Source organism: Heterocephalus glaber, unplaced genomic scaffold (assembly GCF_053883595.1).
Source record: "Heterocephalus glaber isolate CG9 unplaced genomic scaffold, H.glaber_assembly_v1.0 deba00001442, whole genome shotgun sequence".
Lineage (NCBI taxonomy): Eukaryota > Metazoa > Chordata > Mammalia > Rodentia > Bathyergidae > Heterocephalus > Heterocephalus glaber.
In genome coordinates this window covers 8292577-8311916 of record NW_028258296.1, presented here as the reverse complement: position 1 = coordinate 8311916, position 19340 = coordinate 8292577, and the positions used below count along the sequence as shown (strand labels likewise).

The following is a 19340-nucleotide window of genomic DNA, read 5'->3' as shown; positions in this document are numbered from 1 at the left end:
GTCTTGGTCTTCAGCCTCAGACACTGGATCCTGAACCATTCCTCCCTGCTAGACGAAGAGCTTCACTGGGGCACTCATGTTCGTTTTTACAAACTGTTATATTTCTAGCAACCAACACAGCACTTGACATGCAATAGCTAATAATCTTCCTAGCATGTCCTAATGAATGGAAGGCTTTAGACGTGACAGTAGCCACTCAGCTGCTGAGTGAGGAGACCTGACACAGCAGTCAGGAAAGCAAAACCCGGATCTTGGTTCTGATCCCAAATCCCACTGTGGCAATGGCCCTCCCTGTACTTTTCTCTCCCTTGACTTTCTGCTCCACAGTTTGAATGCAGAAAGAGCCCTAGAAAGGTAAGATAACTTGTCATTAATAATCAAAGAACCAGGATGGAATCCTGAGTGAACATTCTTCCCTCTGTACTCTGTACTAGTGTGCTCTAATAAAGTAAATTGAATTTCAGTGGAATTATGAACTACCCTCACTGATGCCATCTCAGCCATAGCTATTCAGGCTGCTTTCTGCTCAACTCCCCAATAATATTTCATTCTGCCATGTCATAGAAGACGATAGCAATTGTAATGCTTAATACATGACATGCATGAAATCCAAATTACATTAATAATAACTACTAAGTTTTAAAATGTCTGTTATATACCAGAAACTATTCTAAGATTGGTACAGAAATTACTTCACTTTCCCTAACACTTTTTCAGGCAAGTTATTATTTTCTCCATTTTACAGCTGAGTACACTGAAGTTTAGAGAAGTTATGTCATTTACATAATATCACCACTACGAGATAAAATAAACAGATATTATGCACTGTTCCCATTTTTCTAGATGACAAAATGGGACTCAAAGATTATGTGACGCGCCCAAAGCGACTTCACTAGCAAATGTGCAGGACATGTATGTGCAAGACATGTATGTGTTGCAAGACATCAATGTGCACACCACAGCATTCATACAGGAGCAGAGGCTTCCTCATACATAGATCACACTGTGTGTGTCTTTCACTCATCTAAGAGAATGTTTTAGCATCTACTATGTGCCAAGACTGCTTCGATAGTACCTATTCCCAATTTTGATGCATCCTAGTATGGATTTTTTTCTTTCAGCCATAGCCTTCACATACTTTTGAGCAAAACTAATGTTAATTTGTTATTCAAATATATATATATATTACTTAAATGAATCAGAAAAATTTATGTTAAGCAAGTATCATTTAAAACATATTCTATTTCAGCAAATGGTAGCAACAGTGAAAAGAAAAAATAAAGGAAGGGAAGGGAAAAGGAAAAGAAGAGGAGAAGAGGGGAAAGGAGGACATGGCAGGGGAGGGAGGAAAGGGAAAAAAGAAAAGCTCACAAGTTAAAGAAAATCTGAGGACCTACACGTTTGAAAAGGAAATGTATACACGAGGTTGATGTCTGAGAGTTGCCTTGATGTATCCTGATCAAACACAGCTGCAGGGGACACAAAAAATAAAACAAACAGATAATACTTAAAAACACTGCTTTAGTTTCTTACAAGGCCTAAAATCTCACATAATTTTATTGGCTAAATACTCCAACATATGCACTTGGTGCTACATCCTGTATTCATTTCCCAAGAGTTTAATTTTCAGTGCATAGAACTTCTTTCTCTGAAATATGAAATTTGTACAGGAATAGATGATAACTGATACCTTGTTTGACTAAATTGTTTCTGGGACTATTAAAAGCCTTGGTGTTAACATCTAGAAGATCTAGACCTGGCAAAATCTAGATACACTGAACTTGATAAAGTTTTGTTCTCTAAAATCAATCTCAACTGAAATCATATATATTCCTTTTATGTATATACAGTAGATTGTGCAATTACAACACATTTGTGTTCAATCACCATGGTCTTTTCCATTATCTATCTTTTCTTTCTATGCGATAATGAATCATTTTGTAATTAAATTGCAAGAGAATAGAAAAATTGAGATACTGTCAAGGAAGCAAACATCTTGGTCAGCTGCATTTATTTCATCTTGCATAATAGAAACTGCTTTGGTTCTGCCCTATTTTTTAAAGGATTTTATATGCGGACTAGGATAGAATTTTCATTTGGAATCAGTAAGAGAAATCGTGTGCCTTGGGATCAGATTTAAACTATCACTTTTACATACTTGATCTGGGTCTAGGGGTCACTATTCTCACCAGTCTTCCTGCTCTGGGTTCCTGCAGTAAAGTGTGTGTATGTGCAAACCAAAATATTCACACCCAAGCAGGTAGCAAATATGTATATGCAATTGTCCTTGTGTTGCTTCATCTGGTAAATAATCATCGAGTACCTGCTGTGCAACAAATGTATTTTAGGCATTGAGCATGCCATAGAAAACACAGGTAAAGTTCCTGACCTTTGAAAGTCTACCTTCTAGTGAGAAAGACAGGAAATAAAGAAGGAAAACGTTCATCATGCAGCATATGTGCATACCATATCACACACACGATTTTGTATACATTCACTCTCCAGTGTAGATGTGCACACATGTGCATTTGCACATGTCTAGGTCAACTTGAGAGATCAGCAACTTTTCCCATGGTGAAACATGCTCCAGAATTGATAGATCAGACTCTTGCACCAAGAAAGCTTGCTTGTGGGGCCTTGATTTTACTTACTTGTTCTTGCTTCCTGGAGCTCTGAGAGCCAAGTGCCACCGAGGAGTGAAATTAAGGTCCCCCTTCCCTGTCAGGCATTTCACTAAGGAGACTTGGCTCTGGGAGTTTAGCTGTATTTAGAGTAATGTCACTGAGGTTTTCCTTCTTCCTCTTTATTGTCACCGTACTAATTCCAGTTCCTGGAGCTCACTGGCTATGTGACTTAGATATTTGGATACATCACTGTATTTGTCTGTCTTGGTCAACTTTCCCATTTCTGGGACACAGCCCGTGACACCTATAGTTTACAAAGGAGGTTTATTTTGGTTTATTTTGGTTTCAGTGCAAGATCCTCTGGTTCCAAGGCAGAAACAGCATGGTGGGAAGGGCCTGGGCAGAGGAAAGCTGCTCAACCCATGGCAGCCAGGAAGCAGAGAGAAGAGAGGAGCTAGGGACAAGAATATACTTTTTCAGTCCCCCTCCAGCCAGGCCCCGCCTCCTCACAGCCATTGAACTCCTGAGCTTATCAGAGGACGACTCCACCCAGGAGCATAGCACCCCACAATCCAGGCTTTCCACACACGTGACTTTGGAGAGGCTTAGGTCTAGACCATAACAGGCTGTCCTTTTCTTCAGATGAACTTTGGATCAGAATGGTCTCTCGATGACTTCAGGCTGTAATGCACTCTTTCTAGCTGGAATCATTTGCCCTGGTAGCTCACTACTTGTGAAAACTAGTACTGGCCAAACTTCTCAACATTCTCATGCTTGAACCAGCGATGAACCCATCTGACTTCTCCTTCTGTTGTCTCTTGGCTTCATGGACACAGCATATGACTGATTCCATTGCAGAAACCAAAGTTTAGTGTCTCAGTTTTCACCAACCCCCCTGGCCACTACAAGCTCCTGAAGTCCCCTCCACTTCTTTTCTTACCGTAGAGGAAATAATATAATGACTTTATTGTTTTCACTTATTGCCAATCTTCCTTTCAGTATAATTTATGGAGAAGAGAATTTGTCTCATTCACCGTAGGCTCACAGCTCCTGACATAGTATTAGGAAAATGGAATACACTTGAAAGGTGTGTCCAAAGGGGATAAAGACACCAAAATAATCTGATTTGCCAGTGTGTCTGTGACCAGGCAGCTTAGCTATAAGGAAGTCTTCTCACAGCTTTGCCCCTACCCTCTGCTATCTTGCCTTGACTGAGCCAACAGTTCAGTGGCTCCCTGGCAGGCCTCGTTTCCAGAATGCTGTGTCATCGCCACGTTGCTTCAGTTTAGGCACAGGGAGGGTGGCAGAAGAGCACATTCTGCCAGTTTGTTCTATTCCTGTGCTTGCACATTGAACATGTTCTTTCTCTCCTGGCTCAGGGAAGCTGCACGTGATTGCAATTCCCTCTCACCTTCCACACTTGTTGTGGGTGTCTCATAGCAGTGTGTGTGTATGTGTGTGTGTGTATGTGTGTGTATGAGAGAGAGAGAGACAGACAGAGACAGAGAGAGAGACAGACAGAGAAAGAAATAGAGACAGAGACAACGAGAGACAGAAACAAAGACACAGACACAGAGAGGGTTTGGTACTGCATGCCACTCCACACTAGCCGATGGATAGACTGGCCTTCCATATCTCCACAACAGAAAGCCAGTATTCCAGGGACATGTACCACCATCCTCAAGCTGCCTTGTTTTAGTGCTAGTTTTCACTTCTTAGTTTCTTGATCATTTACAATGTACTGCCCAAATAGAACTGCAGATGGCTAGATCTAGGTCACAAAGGAAACATGCAAACCATTGGTCCCTTCCTTTGATATGTGAGTCACAGTGCTGGATCATCTCAATTTTGTTATTCAGCTTCAAAGACCCCCATTACCTATGATCAGTGTCCTACCGAGGACCCCACAGATAGTACATGGCAGTGACAAGAGGTCAGGTCTGCCTGACTCCAACCGCATTGATGACACACCTCACATGACTGAGTTTTAGTAAGGGTGTGGGTTGTTGGATTTTGTCAAGGCTCCCTGTTCCCCCAATGTGCAGACTGAGGGGTGATATGCACATCTAGGGACATGGGTGTCTTGATGTATCCGGGTATTTGTTAAGCCCTTGAAGATCTCTTAAAAATCCAGCCAGGATAATCCAGAGACAGCAAGGAAAACCATTCCTCAGTATACTCTTAAATGAGGAAAACTTGAAAGAGCTAACAGATTGTGATTTAGTCTTTGGAAATAAGGGTTTTGTAAGTTTAAGAGAATAAAAACAGTCCAACTATTAATTACCAGGTGTCTACACCCTGTACTTCTTTACATGACATCCACACGACGGGCTTTCATAAATATATCAGTGGCTTTATAAATGTGAGTGGGAAATACTTCTCTTTTGAATTCTTACTGTATCCTTGAAAACACTTCTTTTATTTTTATTTCTATTCTAATTGGTATTAGGAAGAAAACCGCATGTGTTTGCTGAAATCTGAGGCGTTTATTTTTCTGTAAGTTTGAGAAGCGAGTTTCAGAAACAATACCAGTCTCATCCAATCTTTTCTGGAGATTGCTATCTGTATAATGATGAAAGTCAAACAATCTTGGGCTTCAGTGTGCTGTGTGCAATGTTCGCTAAAACCCTAAGTGCCTCAGTAGCTTTGGATCAATGTTATATCTGCTGAAAGTTGGTGGTTTACCTGGAAGTTTAAAGCAAACATTTCAATTGGTTATAATTCATAGTATGGACCAAAATTCTTTCACAATCATCCCCTCAAATTACACCCATAGGGGAATATACTTCAGCAATTGTGACTAGAAGTCCAGAAAGTTATTTTGAATGTAGTTTTAAATTAGTGCCCATTTGTTGCTACAGAAAACATTTTTCTCTCTCAAAAAGCAACTGGATCTTATTAACTGAGAGGACGTTTTTGCACTTAGAAAAGTAATTTCAACCAAGATTAAGTATGGCAATATTTACACTGTCTGGGGACATTTACCAGGAATGTAATATATATGCATCCTTTCTTAGTATTGACATAAGGGTTTTTCTTCAAATGGATACTGGAGATATAGATGTACAGAAATGCTTATAGCAACATTCTAATTCTTATTCTTCGGTGAATCCTCCTTTATTCTATCACTTACACATGGCAAAAACACCTACAAACAATAGTTGCACGTATACACAAAAGCTTATACAAAATAAATGCAAAGCATCTTGTGTGTTTGTTAAGTTCCAGTGAAAATTTTGTAGTTGAGGGGACCTGTCAGCCTGGAGGCTTCCCTTAGTAAATATTTGGAACTAGTTTTCTATTCTTTTCATTAATAAAGATCATTTTCTTAAGGAAAAATTACTTTTAAGCTTAATTTTTAAGGTGACTTATATGATAGTCACTTATAACAACATAAAACATTGGTAGTTATTCAAATGGCTTTAAAGTCCTTCATCATAACTGCAATTGAAAAATAAACTAGCATTAAGAGACAAGAGTATTTACCCAACCTAGGTTTTTTGCTAAGTAACTTGTGTGTGTTACCTTATTTACCCTTACTATAATACTGATGTTAGCTATCATCATTATTTCCATATATTAATGCACAAACTTAGACAGGGAGAGCAGCTTTTAAATATTGGAGCTAGGATTTGATTCTAAGTAAGTTTCCCCCACAATCTCTATTATTAATAAATAATCACTGTGCTAAATTATCTTTTAAACTACATCCACGTGATGGAAGCGAAGACAACCCAGAGAAGTATGTAGGCCATTCTACTTCTTAATTATGCATCAGAAAGTGAAATCCAGAGCTTGCCTCACAGCCACACACGCAAGGCTCCCGAAAGTGATGGAGCAGAAGTCTTCTGACTGTCAGGCATGCGCTCTCTGTGTTGGGCAGTAACGCCCCGAGCTCTCCCTTATCCGGAATAAACACCTGAGTGCCCAGAGCTGCGTTTCCCCTCCGGAGGCGAAATCGTGATGCCTAAATTGTACTCTATGCACGATGTCTCTGCTATTCCATTGCTCTAAGAGGCCTGATATACACTTTATGGGCCTCCACATAAAGAGAAAAGAAGGGGTCACTATGGTTTTGTGTTTATTTAGCTTTGTCTAGTTTTTATTTTTCTTCGGCATCCAACTCAGCTCACCGTCTCTTCCGTGGCTGCCTCAGCACTAACCTTGCTCATTCCAGGGCAACAACTTCTTCATTCTTCTATAAAAACAACATTGCTTCTACTACACAACGATCGGAAGTCAGAGCTTTCAGATGAAACCATGGCAACCGAAAGGATTGATTTCTACCGTGTCTCCATAACACAGTCATGTTATCGCTCAACCCTCTAACGGATGACTCATACATATCACTGCCGTATAATAACATAAGGATAAAACAGCAACCTAGAAATCAAGTACGGCCTTCCAAAATACAAAGAAAAGGTTTTATACTGGACAGTTCTAGTAATGTATTATGTATGTACAGCTATAAAACAATAATTAATGCAATCTATAAAAGGGGCCATTACCAGTGACTCTTAGGGTCCTTTCTATAACAGTTTCCTCAATACCTCATTTCAGCAGAAATTCCACTTGTCCTGAACAAAACTACATTTACGAAAGACATAAAATCTTGTTTTACACGATGCCTCATTCTTCCACATAACTGTTGAAAATGGCTGCCTTGGTGAACTTCTCTTCACCCCTGTTTTATGTACAATTAAAACCATCCCTTGGCTAAAGCCATTCCCCACAGCCACTCAGTAGCCTGCAGTGATGGATTCTGCCATTAACCCAGAATGGTCGCTCTGATTTTCCACATAATGAGGCACATAGGAAAGACTCACTGAGACTTACTGGCGCTCCTCAGGAGAGCCCACTTGGAACCTCATGAGGAATATTTCACTGCTTACAAGTTGATTACCAAGACGGCAGAACAGCTGCTCAAATCTGATCCCTATGAAAACGACATTCTGGAAAGCTAAGCACTCTCTTTAAACTACAGCATTGGCAAAGTGGAGGTCTATAAGTTCAAGACTCTTATTTAATTGTGTAATTATGGTATGATAGCATTCTCTGGACTATCTGAAGAATTGTCCCTCTATGGCACCAAAACTTATACAACACAAGTGATTATATTTAGCACGGGTTCCCAATGTTAGAACAAGATAGGAAACTGGTGTGTAAATCTTTTTCTCAATGCAAAATCCATGATAGAAGCCTCCAGGTCTTAACACTGATTGAGTTCGCCTCTCTTCCACTTTTGGCGACAGAAGCCATTCACTTCCTAGCTACTTCCAACAGAAAGGGCCTATTCATGGGAAAGCCAACTGTAATGAAGAATTTTAAGATTTCTTGCTTTGAAATGTTCCATCTAAGTACAGTGTACCCTCAAGTTACAACCAGCCTGACATGATTTTGAGCAGAATTTTAGTTTCAACTTACAACCAGAGTCTTGAGTTACGACCCAAATGCTGGCCGCTTGTGCTTCCAGATGGTCTCAGATACAGATTTAACTTTTAAAGAGTTCTAGAAGGAACATTAAAACATCTTTTCCTGTGTGGGGTTCACTGAGAAATCCTGGGCCAATGTCTCTCTAAGGACACTGAAATCTGCCTGTACACAGGAGAGGGACTTTGAAGGCTGTGTAGAGAAGTCTGAGCCTTCAATGACCAACTTGAGTTACAACCAGCCCTGGTAATGGATTGAGTTCATAAGCAAGGATCCATTGTATTTATAAATATCATGAAAGTGGATAGAATGTTTCTTCTAGAAGGTGAGGGAACAGAATGCTAAGATACTCTGTTTCTCCCATGTTTACTCCTTATTAGCTGTGGGACTATGAATAAGATATTTATTCTGTGCTCAATTTTCTCATGTGTAAAAGAGGAACTAATTATAATAGTATCTACTTCAGAAAACTGTTGAGAGGTTGAAATGACTTAATATGTGTAAAACATTTAGATCTCTGCTTCATACATAGCTAAGAACTTACTAATTTCTCCAGTTGTAACTAATATAATAACAATTATTGTTATTATAGCACCTGTTGAATAAGTAGTCTCCGAGGTGTTAAATCAGTCATTTCTGAAGAGTATAAAGAAATCCAGAAGAAATTTATTAGATTTAATCAGCTTCAACTATTACCCAGACTAGATTTTGACATTATTTTCTTTTAAAAAAGAGCTTGATAATCTTGAGTTAATGGAATCAGTCTGATTTATATAGTTATATAAGAATAAAATTTTAAGTTTAAATATACACACATTAAAAATTTATGCCTTTAATTTTATGCAAAAATCACAATTTAGGATTAAAGTACATTTGTCCACAAAAAATTGCTGGATCTTTATCTATGATTTTACACATTAAAATTTTACTTCAGTGAGAACTCTGGGATCTCTAGTTATCTTGCAGTACCAAATATAACTTTTGAGTAATTATCCTAAACCAACTCTATGTATTAATTGAAAAAGGTACCACTTACATTCTAAGTAAAATTTCTTTTATTTACATAGTTGTAACTATTCATGTCATTTTCCATTTTTTTGTTTCTATTTGGTAAAGTTAAACTCTCCCTAATTTCTAAGACTGCTTAAGTTTTTCTTCAATGATTACATACATTTCTTCCATGCCCTGCTATGAGAAGTAGCATAAAGCTGCTATTGTTACTCACCTGGGTGTTTATATGAAACATCTTTTATCTTCAAAACAGCATTACAAAGTAGGAGGTTTTAACTCAAACTGATAACTTACAGCAGGGTCTGGAGACTTCCCTTAACTTGTTCAGCGTCAGGCAGCTCAGCCCTGGCAGATGTGAGATCTGATCCCCATTTTATAGGGGTCCTTCACAACCTACCAGGCTTTCTCCAATCAAGACATAGCTGATTCTCATCCATTAACCTCAACACTAACTTCTCCATCTTTAGTGCTTAGATCTCACTGTGGTTTCTTTGTTATCTCCCCATCCAGCCATATGTGTGACCCATAGATTCGTACAATCTGAATCTCCAACTCAACCAACTTCTGTTGCCAATTTTTGTTTTACACAAAAATTACCTCACTAGAGATTTTACCTTTTCTTGGTGTTGTGGGGGGAAAGAAAAACTTGTATTGGCTGATTGGTTGTGAAGCTAAAACTATGGAGTGGCTCTTGCCTGCACTGCAACACAATTTTTCATGCACTAAATTCCTGTATTCTTTTAAAAGCCTTTCTGTGAGACAATGTGGCTTTACATAAGCAATTTAGCTCTACACAAGCAAGCACAATGAAGAGCTTGGTTCAGTGGGATAGTTCTTTGTTTCTACTCTCCTTTCATTGAGATGAAGTTGTAGTTGTATGTCACCCATCTTTTTCAATGAACTTTCAGATCAGCATTAGGAATTCAAAACAATGGAACCCAATCAGTTGAAGAAATTGAAGTTTAAATGTCTGTATTATTGAACACCCAAAACTGACTTCACTCTCCTGTTGAATTTAGTTTTCCCCTGAATAAGTATTCTGATTAAGCTTTTTAAGCCTGGTCATGCTTTCATTTCTCTTTTGAATTTTACAGGACAATGTTTAGAGTGCATTCTCTAAGTTTATATCAATGAATTTACTATGTAGCAGTAAACTAATATTTCCATTCTTTTGACTGATCATCTTTTAAATTTATAAACATAATAGTCATAAAAAGATTTGTTTGTATTTATTGCCAGCTCACCAAAAAAAGCAGTGTCCTTTACAGCACTATTTCTCTTTTGATGATTTTTTAATCTAAAATTTTGTTAACATTTAGAACTAATGAAATTTTGACATAATTACTGAATGTTCTTATATTCTATAATCTCTCAATAATACTAAATCCCATTGTCTGATGGATAGCTAGGTTTTTTAACTTTAATTACAGCTTGTTTTCTGACTCTTTTGTCATCTGAGAGTGTCTCTTTGCAAAGTATTTCCTCAAATCCCAAACCCATTATAATCATGATCCTTGGGAGTTAAATAAATGGAGCATAATGTATCCACCCAGAACAGTCAGGGGAGAGCTCAAGGCCCAGAAAATCAGCTTTTTATACACACTGGGACAGATCACGACTCAGTTCCTCACATGACTGACTCCTCTTACTGGTTTGTTGAAAGATTGATTTTATAACTCTGCCCATATCATGGCTTATCATTGAAACTGGTAGTTGAGCTAGATTAATAGAGGAGGAATATGATTTTACTAATAAGTGAAATTGGAAATTGCCATTGCCTTATGTGTTAGTTACTTTTCTTGTTGCTGAGACAAAATGCCCAACACCCAAAGTTCACAGTACATAGAGGCTTCAGTCCATAATCAGCTGACTAAAAGGCTAGGATGGTGAACAGGCATCACAGAAGAGAAACAACATGGCGGGCACAAAGCAGGAAATGTAACAAGGGACCTTCACCGAGTCTCTCTGCCTCTTTTATCCCATCCAGACTACGGGGATTAGGGCGGTGCCAAACCAATCACTCATGTGTAGTGATTTAGTAATCACGCGTCCTTCACCCCGGCATCACACATTCCAGATTCAACTACCTCGGAAAAAGAAAGTCCCACCTCATCTGCACGAGGCTTTGCGGGGAGAGCTAAACACAAACCGTAACACCTTATCAGTGAAAAAGTCCCGGAGAAGTTCCAGTAAATTAATTAATTAACTTAAAGAAACACCTTTTGTTCATTTGTTTGCAACCCCTCTTGTACGCCATGGGAGAAGAGAGAAGCTCCCAAAGACAAGATTTTGCATGTGATTTTCCTCTCATAGTCATTCTCACTGTGTTCACTTTTAAGAATTTAGTCATTTTCTCACTGTGATAGACCCTAGCCAATAAAAATGTTCTATCATAATAAGGAAATTTGACTAGATTCTCAGGTCAGTACATTCTTAGAATTCCTCCAAAATGTAGTATTTTCTTAATATTTGCATTCTCCTTCATTAAAAATATTTTGTATTCTTTATTATTTGCCATCCATAGTGTTCATCTTCATGTTCCTGCTATTTTTATTACAACCATCACTTGCCACTTGAAGACAGTTTTTTTTTTAAAACAGAAGTTTAAAATGGAAATCTTAAATAATAATTTAAGGTTTAAATTAAAATGTAATTTAAAATGTCATAGAACTTAGGTGGTAGATACTTACTGGAAACTTACACTACCAAACCAAGGGCACAGTTATCTTCTAATTATACAGCCAGTAGTGCCCCATAATCATTCATGTATATTCCAGTTAATTCAGAATGTATACGTTTTATGTATGTGTGCAGTGTGTACAGGGATATCTGTGTATGTGTTTCCTTTCTTACTCAGAAACATAAAAACAGATGTAACTGGTCCTCCAAGTGGCCAGGTTCTGTAGCTATGCTTGCATACTTTGAGATTTGATCTTTACAAAGACATTTTGAGATCATCTGAATTCTACTCATGATTTTTAGTTTTAGTGCACAGTAAGAGGCAACACTTGATTGAGTGGCTGTATCGGACCTGGTGTCAGCTCTCTAAGAAGAAGGCATTCTGCATTTCAGTGTTTTCCTAGAAGGAGACCTTGTAAACTGATGCCTGAGCACCCAAGGGCAGTTTGCCAACCTTGGCACAGCATGACTCAATGTTATAACTTAGAACATGCAAGTGAAGCCCAGAGTAACCTGAGTATAAAAGGTGACCTAATAGCAAAAGCAGTGATGGGGTTTTGTATGAGTCTCAGAAACTGGATCCCAATCAGTTGTTTCCATGGTCAGGGAAGTTTTCAAATCAAAGACCCCCTGTGTATATGTTGCATGACTCTTGATTGTCTGCATGAGTGTTTGTCTTTTATGTATGATTAATACACACAATGTTTTTCTTTTCTTTCCTTTTCCCTTTTTGTAGAAATTATTGAGCCTACTACCTCTAGTCCTGTCACAAGTCCAGGTCAGTATCCACATACATTCACAAAGTATGTCTGGGTACTTTTCCCGTGAAACAAGACCTTCACACATCATAGAAACAACCCAAGTTCCTTCTGGGCTGCGTGCTTAAGGCACTGTTATTGTGTCTGTCACTTGTCCTCGTCTATCTGTGGTTTGTCCTCCCTTTGGATTCTGTGACCTGGTCCCGAGGCGACCCTGATTGGAAGTTAACATCTTTTGCTTCATTCTGTAGGGCTCATGCAGTAAATACATGTCACATTGTAGAACAGTTACAAGGTGATTAGCTGTGGCAATACCTTTGCAAACAGAGCTGTAGAGAGTTTACAAGGTTTTCCGAGTAGCTATTAAAAAACTATTTACTTTGGCTTGCTATTACATTATTGTAAAATCATTATGAAGCAGGGAGGCATTTAGTGCTTCCAGACGAAAAAATAACTGGGAAAAAACTGACACTTCCACTCTTGCTGTATTACGGTGGAAGATTCTGGTGTCTTGAAACTGTCAAGTCCAAAGACTTATTTTCAGTTGTTGGGCTTTATTTTGAGATTGTCTCTAATTCAACCTCAAATACTCAGTTGAAAAGATAGGCCATTGCAGTAAGTGTGTTTTTAAGAGTTGTTTTCAACTGTGAACATTTCTGAGTGACACAAAATCGAGATTAAAGGCTATTGATATTAGAAACAACTTTTATCTTTTTATATAGGAATTTAGCAGTTCATTTTGAATGTTGACTGCTGGCTATTTAAAGAAGAAAGTGGAACTGCTAAAGTGATTTATCTTTGAAAAGTTCACAGGGATTTCTTGTAACTGCTGAGTTAAAGGATTTGTTGATGCTGTCTACCCATAAAGAGGTATAAGTTAGTTAAATAGTTGTTTCTCCTCTCATTCCAGAAATGGCATGAAATTTTAGTCTAAAACAGGATTTGCTGATGTGAGAAACTGAGTGTTTTAGAAATGAAAAAAAAATCTATCTCAAATTGTAATCAATCAAAAATGCTTGAAATTGCCTTAGATGATTATGAATTGCCCCCACCCCCAAAATGAAACAAGTATGAGCAAGTCTATGATTATGTATTTAAAGAACCTCATAACACTTTCTGGTCGAATTATGGAATACACTTTCATAACCTCTCAAAAAGAAGCATATTTGAATAATCTATCTTAAATTATTTTAGAGTCGATGCATGCAAAGTTTAAGTTTATAGATAGAGTGAAGAGTTCTTCAAGTTTGAACATCATATTGAGGCAATGAGAACAATTAATTATTTGAATCTGATTTTTTTAACTTAACTTTTTAGAACTGATTTTCATGGATGCCCTTGGCCTCTACAGAGCAATAGAATCTCAGATTTAGATGAGAATTTAGAATTAATCTTATTAGTAATCTTTGTGGTCTTCTTTTCTCCGTCAGTTTTAAAGCGGGTGTCAATAACTTCCACGAATGTCACCTAGTGTCTAAAAGGAAGATTACATAAATGGTTATTTTCCTTCTTTGGCCATTGACCTAATTACTTGGATGAAGTCCTTCTACAATGAAAGTATAGAGCACCTTCCTTATCTACTCAAATAAAGAAGAATGGAATGCAAAACAAGTTTAAAGGGGTGTCTGGTGGCATTTATTAACATCATTTCCTGTGACTGGTTTTGGAAAGAAATCTATCTACAATAAATATAACAAGATTCTTTTTCAGTACCCCATCTCTTTCAGTAGTGGTTCATATAAAACAAATCAGCTGCCTAAAAACAAGTCAAAATTTCTCTTACCTTTAAAGAGAGTCACATTTCTTCAAATAAGGTACAGTATGAGAGTTAAGAACATAGACTTTGAAACCAATAGCCTAGGATTGAATCCTACTTCTATTGCCTTTTAGCTTTAAAGTAAAGTTTACTTTACTTTAAGTTTTACTTAAAGTAAACTTTAAGTCATTTCATCACTCTCTGATTCAGACTGCTCATTTTAAAATGGGGCAAGGGTATAGTATAATGTACTACCTAGCACATAGAGTTATTGAAAATTTGAGATCAATATCAGTAATACTTCTACTAGAGTGTCTTATCACAAATTAAGTAAAATAAAACTGTAGATAAAAAATTGATATATATATATATATATAGTGATGTTCAGATTAGGAAAAATTTAATAACCTGCTTAAAAGCAAGGAATTGTACATTTCTGTCTCACAGTTACTCCGAGACCTAATAATTGTTACCACTGCCTATAGAATGCCTAAGCAACAGCTATTAAGTGCCCAAATTGGTCAATTTGTTGCTAGGGTGAAATGTTTCAACACTGTGAATGCATTAAAAATAGTTTAAAATTGAACTCCTCAGTCCTGCAATCTTTGAAAGAGATAATGCATGGGTTTTTTTCAAGTATTATAGGGAAAGTTAATAAATACATGTTGAACTGAACTGAACTGGGTTGAAGGACAGAAAAACAAATGCAACCATAAATGAAGCTCATCCTTCATTAATTGTGAGTTTGTTGAAAGCCTCCAAGGAACCGTTTGGTTAGACAGGGACTTAAAGAGTATGTGGTTATAGCAGGATGGAAGGAGTAGTATAAATGATAAATAAAAGCTTTTAAAAGTATGTGCACTCTGCTAAGCAAGATACAAAGGAGAAAGATTTGACAATATATAACTCCAAGCAAAAGATCATTAAAGGAAGATAGGAAAATAATTTTCTCTATGAATAAAGCCAAATGTTAAGTTTCCAGTTGTTTAAAACAAAGCTTTAAATAATGTTATTCAAATAACAATAGTAAATGAAAATTCTCACAAAAGTATTTAGGAAATACAAAAAGAATTAGATTTGCTAACTAGCCCATTTGCTGCTTCTACATAAGTGGAAAAGAGAATATAAAGTAACTTGACACATATCTCATATTTTCTAATATTACTGCCAAGGAGTTAAAGCCAAGATAAAGTGATACAGTTATAAAAATATTAGACACACTGAAAATAGATTTAAGAAAGTGGATTTACATCATTTATCCCCATAAGTTTTTTATAAAATGATGGTCCTATAGTCATAACGTATATTTTTATGTTTTTTGACAAGTAAAAATCTGTTACAATTGATGGGAATGAAAACTGAATTATTAACATCGTTATTTGAGAATAAGCCACAAAATATAGTGTGTAATAAGAACAAAAGAAAATTATTCTTTGATCAGCCTCAAAGTTTGAAAGGTAAAGGGCATTTTTCATGATGAATGAACGATGCAGTGAATTTGAAAATAAACTGCTTTTATTGTAATTGTTGTGTTAGATTGAAAGTTATTCTGGGTAAGGGACAGCAAACTAAAAAGTACCTTCCTGTTAGGCTAGCAAAACCAACATCTTATTCAACCACTTGCGCTACAGTCTCTCCATTTAATTGCTATGAAAATAATACATACATTTTTGTGGTCACCTATAAAGTATATGTTAATACTATATATTGAACTTTCACTTTTTAAAGAGTGAAGAGAAGACTAAGCTGTCTACTTAGAATAAAAACTACTATTCTTTCCGAAATAATCTATTGCCTTGCCAGTGCAGCTGTCTGGGGACTTTACCCAGGACTCTGGTTCGTGACCTTGATGTCAGCAAGTCAAAGCTGAACTTCTCAGCCCAGAATCGGCTCTTAATGCCTCAACTCTGCTTTCAGATTCTTAGGTCATAACTGTCTAGATAGCATCCCAATGATCATCCAAAAAGTTAATATTTACTGATTTTCATATAGATTTAAAAAATGTAAGAACTCTAATTCAGCCAGCTAATTTAGTTGATATGCAGAGAATTAAAATTAGACGTTTCAAGCTGCCCCTTCCCGGCGTCATGATGGGCAGCAAGATAGCGTCTGCTAGCAGGGCTGTCCAGGCAGTCAAGCCACATACACCATTAATAAGGTTCCCTGAGAGAAGAGACAATCCTAAACCCAGTGCATCAGAAGCTTTGAGATCAGCAGGGATCCCATCTCACTCTTCTGTAATTTCACAGCATTCTAAGGAAAGTAAATCACCGGAGTCGCTGATGCATCCGGGTCCACCAGACACTACAGAAATATTAAAAACGCTACCTCGGAAGTACAGAAGGAAACTTATATCTCAAGAGGAAATGGAGTTTATCCAACGTGGAGGTCCAGAATAATGATTGTGGCTGCTGTTTGTCATCAGACAAAAGAATTGTCTTTACAATAAAGGACTTCCAAAATGACATATGAAAAGTTGTATATTAAACAACTTTAATAAATCTCTTGCAAAAAGAAATAAATAAAATTAGACGTTTCTTTAGTGCACCACTGATGTCCTACCTGGTTTTTTTGTTGGTTTTTTTTTGTCCTTACTTGGTCCCTAGAAAGAATCTTTAGCAGACATCAACTGAAAATTGTTACTCTGTAGACAATTTTGTTTTTAGGTGCCTGCTACTGATATTCAAAATATAATGGCTCAGGGCCGGTGATTTAGCTCAGTGGTTCTTGCACCTGCCTCGCAAGAGCAAGGTCCCAAATTCGATTCCCGGTACCAAAAATAAATAAATAAATAAATAAATAAATAATGGCTTTACTTATAGATATTTAGACAGAGAAGTTATTTTAAAATATGATTTTTCCAGACCTGATAATAAACCCAAAAATCAACACAAAACCTTCTATTGGACTGAGAAAACATCACTATTTTAAAAAATGGCTTTATTAAACACATTGTGTTTATGTGTCTTTGAATATCATTTTTAAATGCATGGAACAACGTGGGTGCAGTTGGCAGCCAAAGAAAGAATAATATACTTATTTTTAACCAAAGGCCAGTCATCAATATGGAAAAACCAAAATGAAAGTGCCCAGAACTGTTTCATAAAATATGTTTGACTCACTTTAAACAACAGAAAGTGTCTTTGAAAAAACAAAATGTATTGTTTTTAAACTGAATCATTCAAATTCATGAAATGATACCGCATTATGTAAAGAAATCCCATTCTGAATTGAATAATTGCTATTTGATTCATCTACTTAGCAAATAATTTTTCACTCTGATGGCTTGCTGGGTTTCATGACAAAGGGAAATGCCTTTATTTGACTTACCTCAGGAAGCCCTATTTCCTACTTCCACTAAAAAGCATAGTTCATTATTTAGCAAACATTTATTGAGTAACAGCCATTATCAGGCTCTGAGTTCTGGGATCCTCAGATTATTATCATAAAGAAGTTAATAATCTATTCAGGAGACAGGCACATGTGTGACTAACCAATGTTTAATATAGTATGTTTTCTAATTTTTGTCCAAAGAAAAAACAGACCTTCTGGAAGAAATCTTCACATATGTGAACAAGGTCTTCATATATCCGAAAGAGTTGGCCAGGAATGAGGGGACTTTTCAGAGGAAGCAAAAAAATACTTGCAAAGTCAAAGAGGTTGTGGAAGATTGAGGGTACCAGGTGAATTGAGTTGTGTCTCTGTTATCTAATACAGCTCCTGGAAGTTAGCAGGTCTTCCATGTAGGCCAGAAAGTTTTAACAGCAGTACTCAGTCAACCACTTAACAAAGCACTGGAACCAAAAAGTAAGCTCAGAAATTTCCTCACAACTAGCTACATAACACCTTTAGCTTTACATTAGGTAGTATCGAATTTTCAGCAGTTTTTAAACTCATCTATAAATCAGTCAATCTCATAAAAAACAAAATGAATTTATTATCAATTGAAACAAAACTTACTCTTTTGCATGGGTGATAGAGGACCCTAAAATTATTCTTATGCCAGTATCTCTTATAGTAGTTGAAATAAAGATATTAAACCAGTTTTCAATTACATTATCAAGTTCTGTGCTGTAAAAAATGTGCAACTGTCAATCAAGTATCTTACTTCAAGAAATGAATAAATGAATGAATGCATGCATAAATGAATGAATGAATGAATGAACTTAGAACCCTTATGTAGACCATGGGATTAAAGTATAAAAAGAATCTCATAGATAGCTATGCTGTGCTTCAGTAATAAACTATATTGTGATTCAGTAGAACTCATTCAAGGATAGAACAGGGTGAAAATAGTTCCTCAAAAATCAAGATAGCAATAAGTTTGTATAATTTACCTGTTTCCTTCCTCAGTAGAAAATTCAAAAATCCCAGTAACTGGATCAATACATATATGCATGAGACTACCCGTGGATGAATAGATGAACAGGATGGATGGATAGATGAATGAGTCGATGAATGGATGACAAATTTATATGCGGTTCAAAGGACTAGGCCATAAGAAAAGTGCAGAAACTGGTAGAAACTGAAAAGCAGTTAGTTTGTGTAGTTTCTGTCAGTCCCCAAGAGTTTGAACATCTGAATGTTCACAAGCTGCAGCACACATTAGAGATGCAAAGGTGATTGACTATTGCCTGTCACTTGGATCTCACATGTCAATGGATGAGAGAAACATGGAAGCAAAAGAGATTAATATAATGCAACATGAGCCCTGATAGAAATATATAATGCACTCTTGGAACTCTGATCCAGCCTGTCATATATCCAGAAAGGCTTTCTACATGAAATGATTCTGAAATTGGGTAAAATATGGAGACCAAGACAGAAAGCCATTTCAGACAGAGTTCAATGTGGGCAAAGAAAGAGAGACATAGACTACACCACAGTGCACTGAGAAGGAAGTACTAATAATTCCTAGGGTGTAAATTGAGCAGAGAGTGCAGTCAGGCTAGGAAATTCACAGGGCAAGGTCATGAAGGGTTTTGTGCACCTTGCTTGGAAGTTTGGTTTATTTAACTTACACACAGGCTGAGCACTAGGCTTCCTGTGTAACTTTGAGGGTCAAGGTGAAGGGTTAATTGG

The 19340-nt window shown here is 36.9% G+C and overlaps 1 protein-coding gene across 4 annotated transcripts in view; it reads left to right on the top strand.

Moving 5' to 3' along the window:
• Nucleotides 1–19340, top strand: part of Negr1 (neuronal growth regulator 1) — an 813948-nt gene that overhangs the window by 691588 nt on the left and 103020 nt on the right. The window contains exons 7-8 of one of the 4 annotated variants that reach the window (XM_013070962.3): nt 12481–12522; nt 16508–16723. The exons of 1 other annotated variant lie outside the window; for it this stretch is intronic. In XM_013070962.3, the coding sequence (XP_012926416.2) occupies nt 12481–12522; nt 16508–16515 (50 nt within the window). In that variant the 3' untranslated portion in view covers nt 16516–16723. Of the gene's footprint in view, nt 1–12480; nt 12523–16507; nt 16724–19340 lie in introns of those variants that run through there. 2 more of the 4 variants (XM_087212675.1, XM_004841443.4) reach the window with 2 other exon arrangements.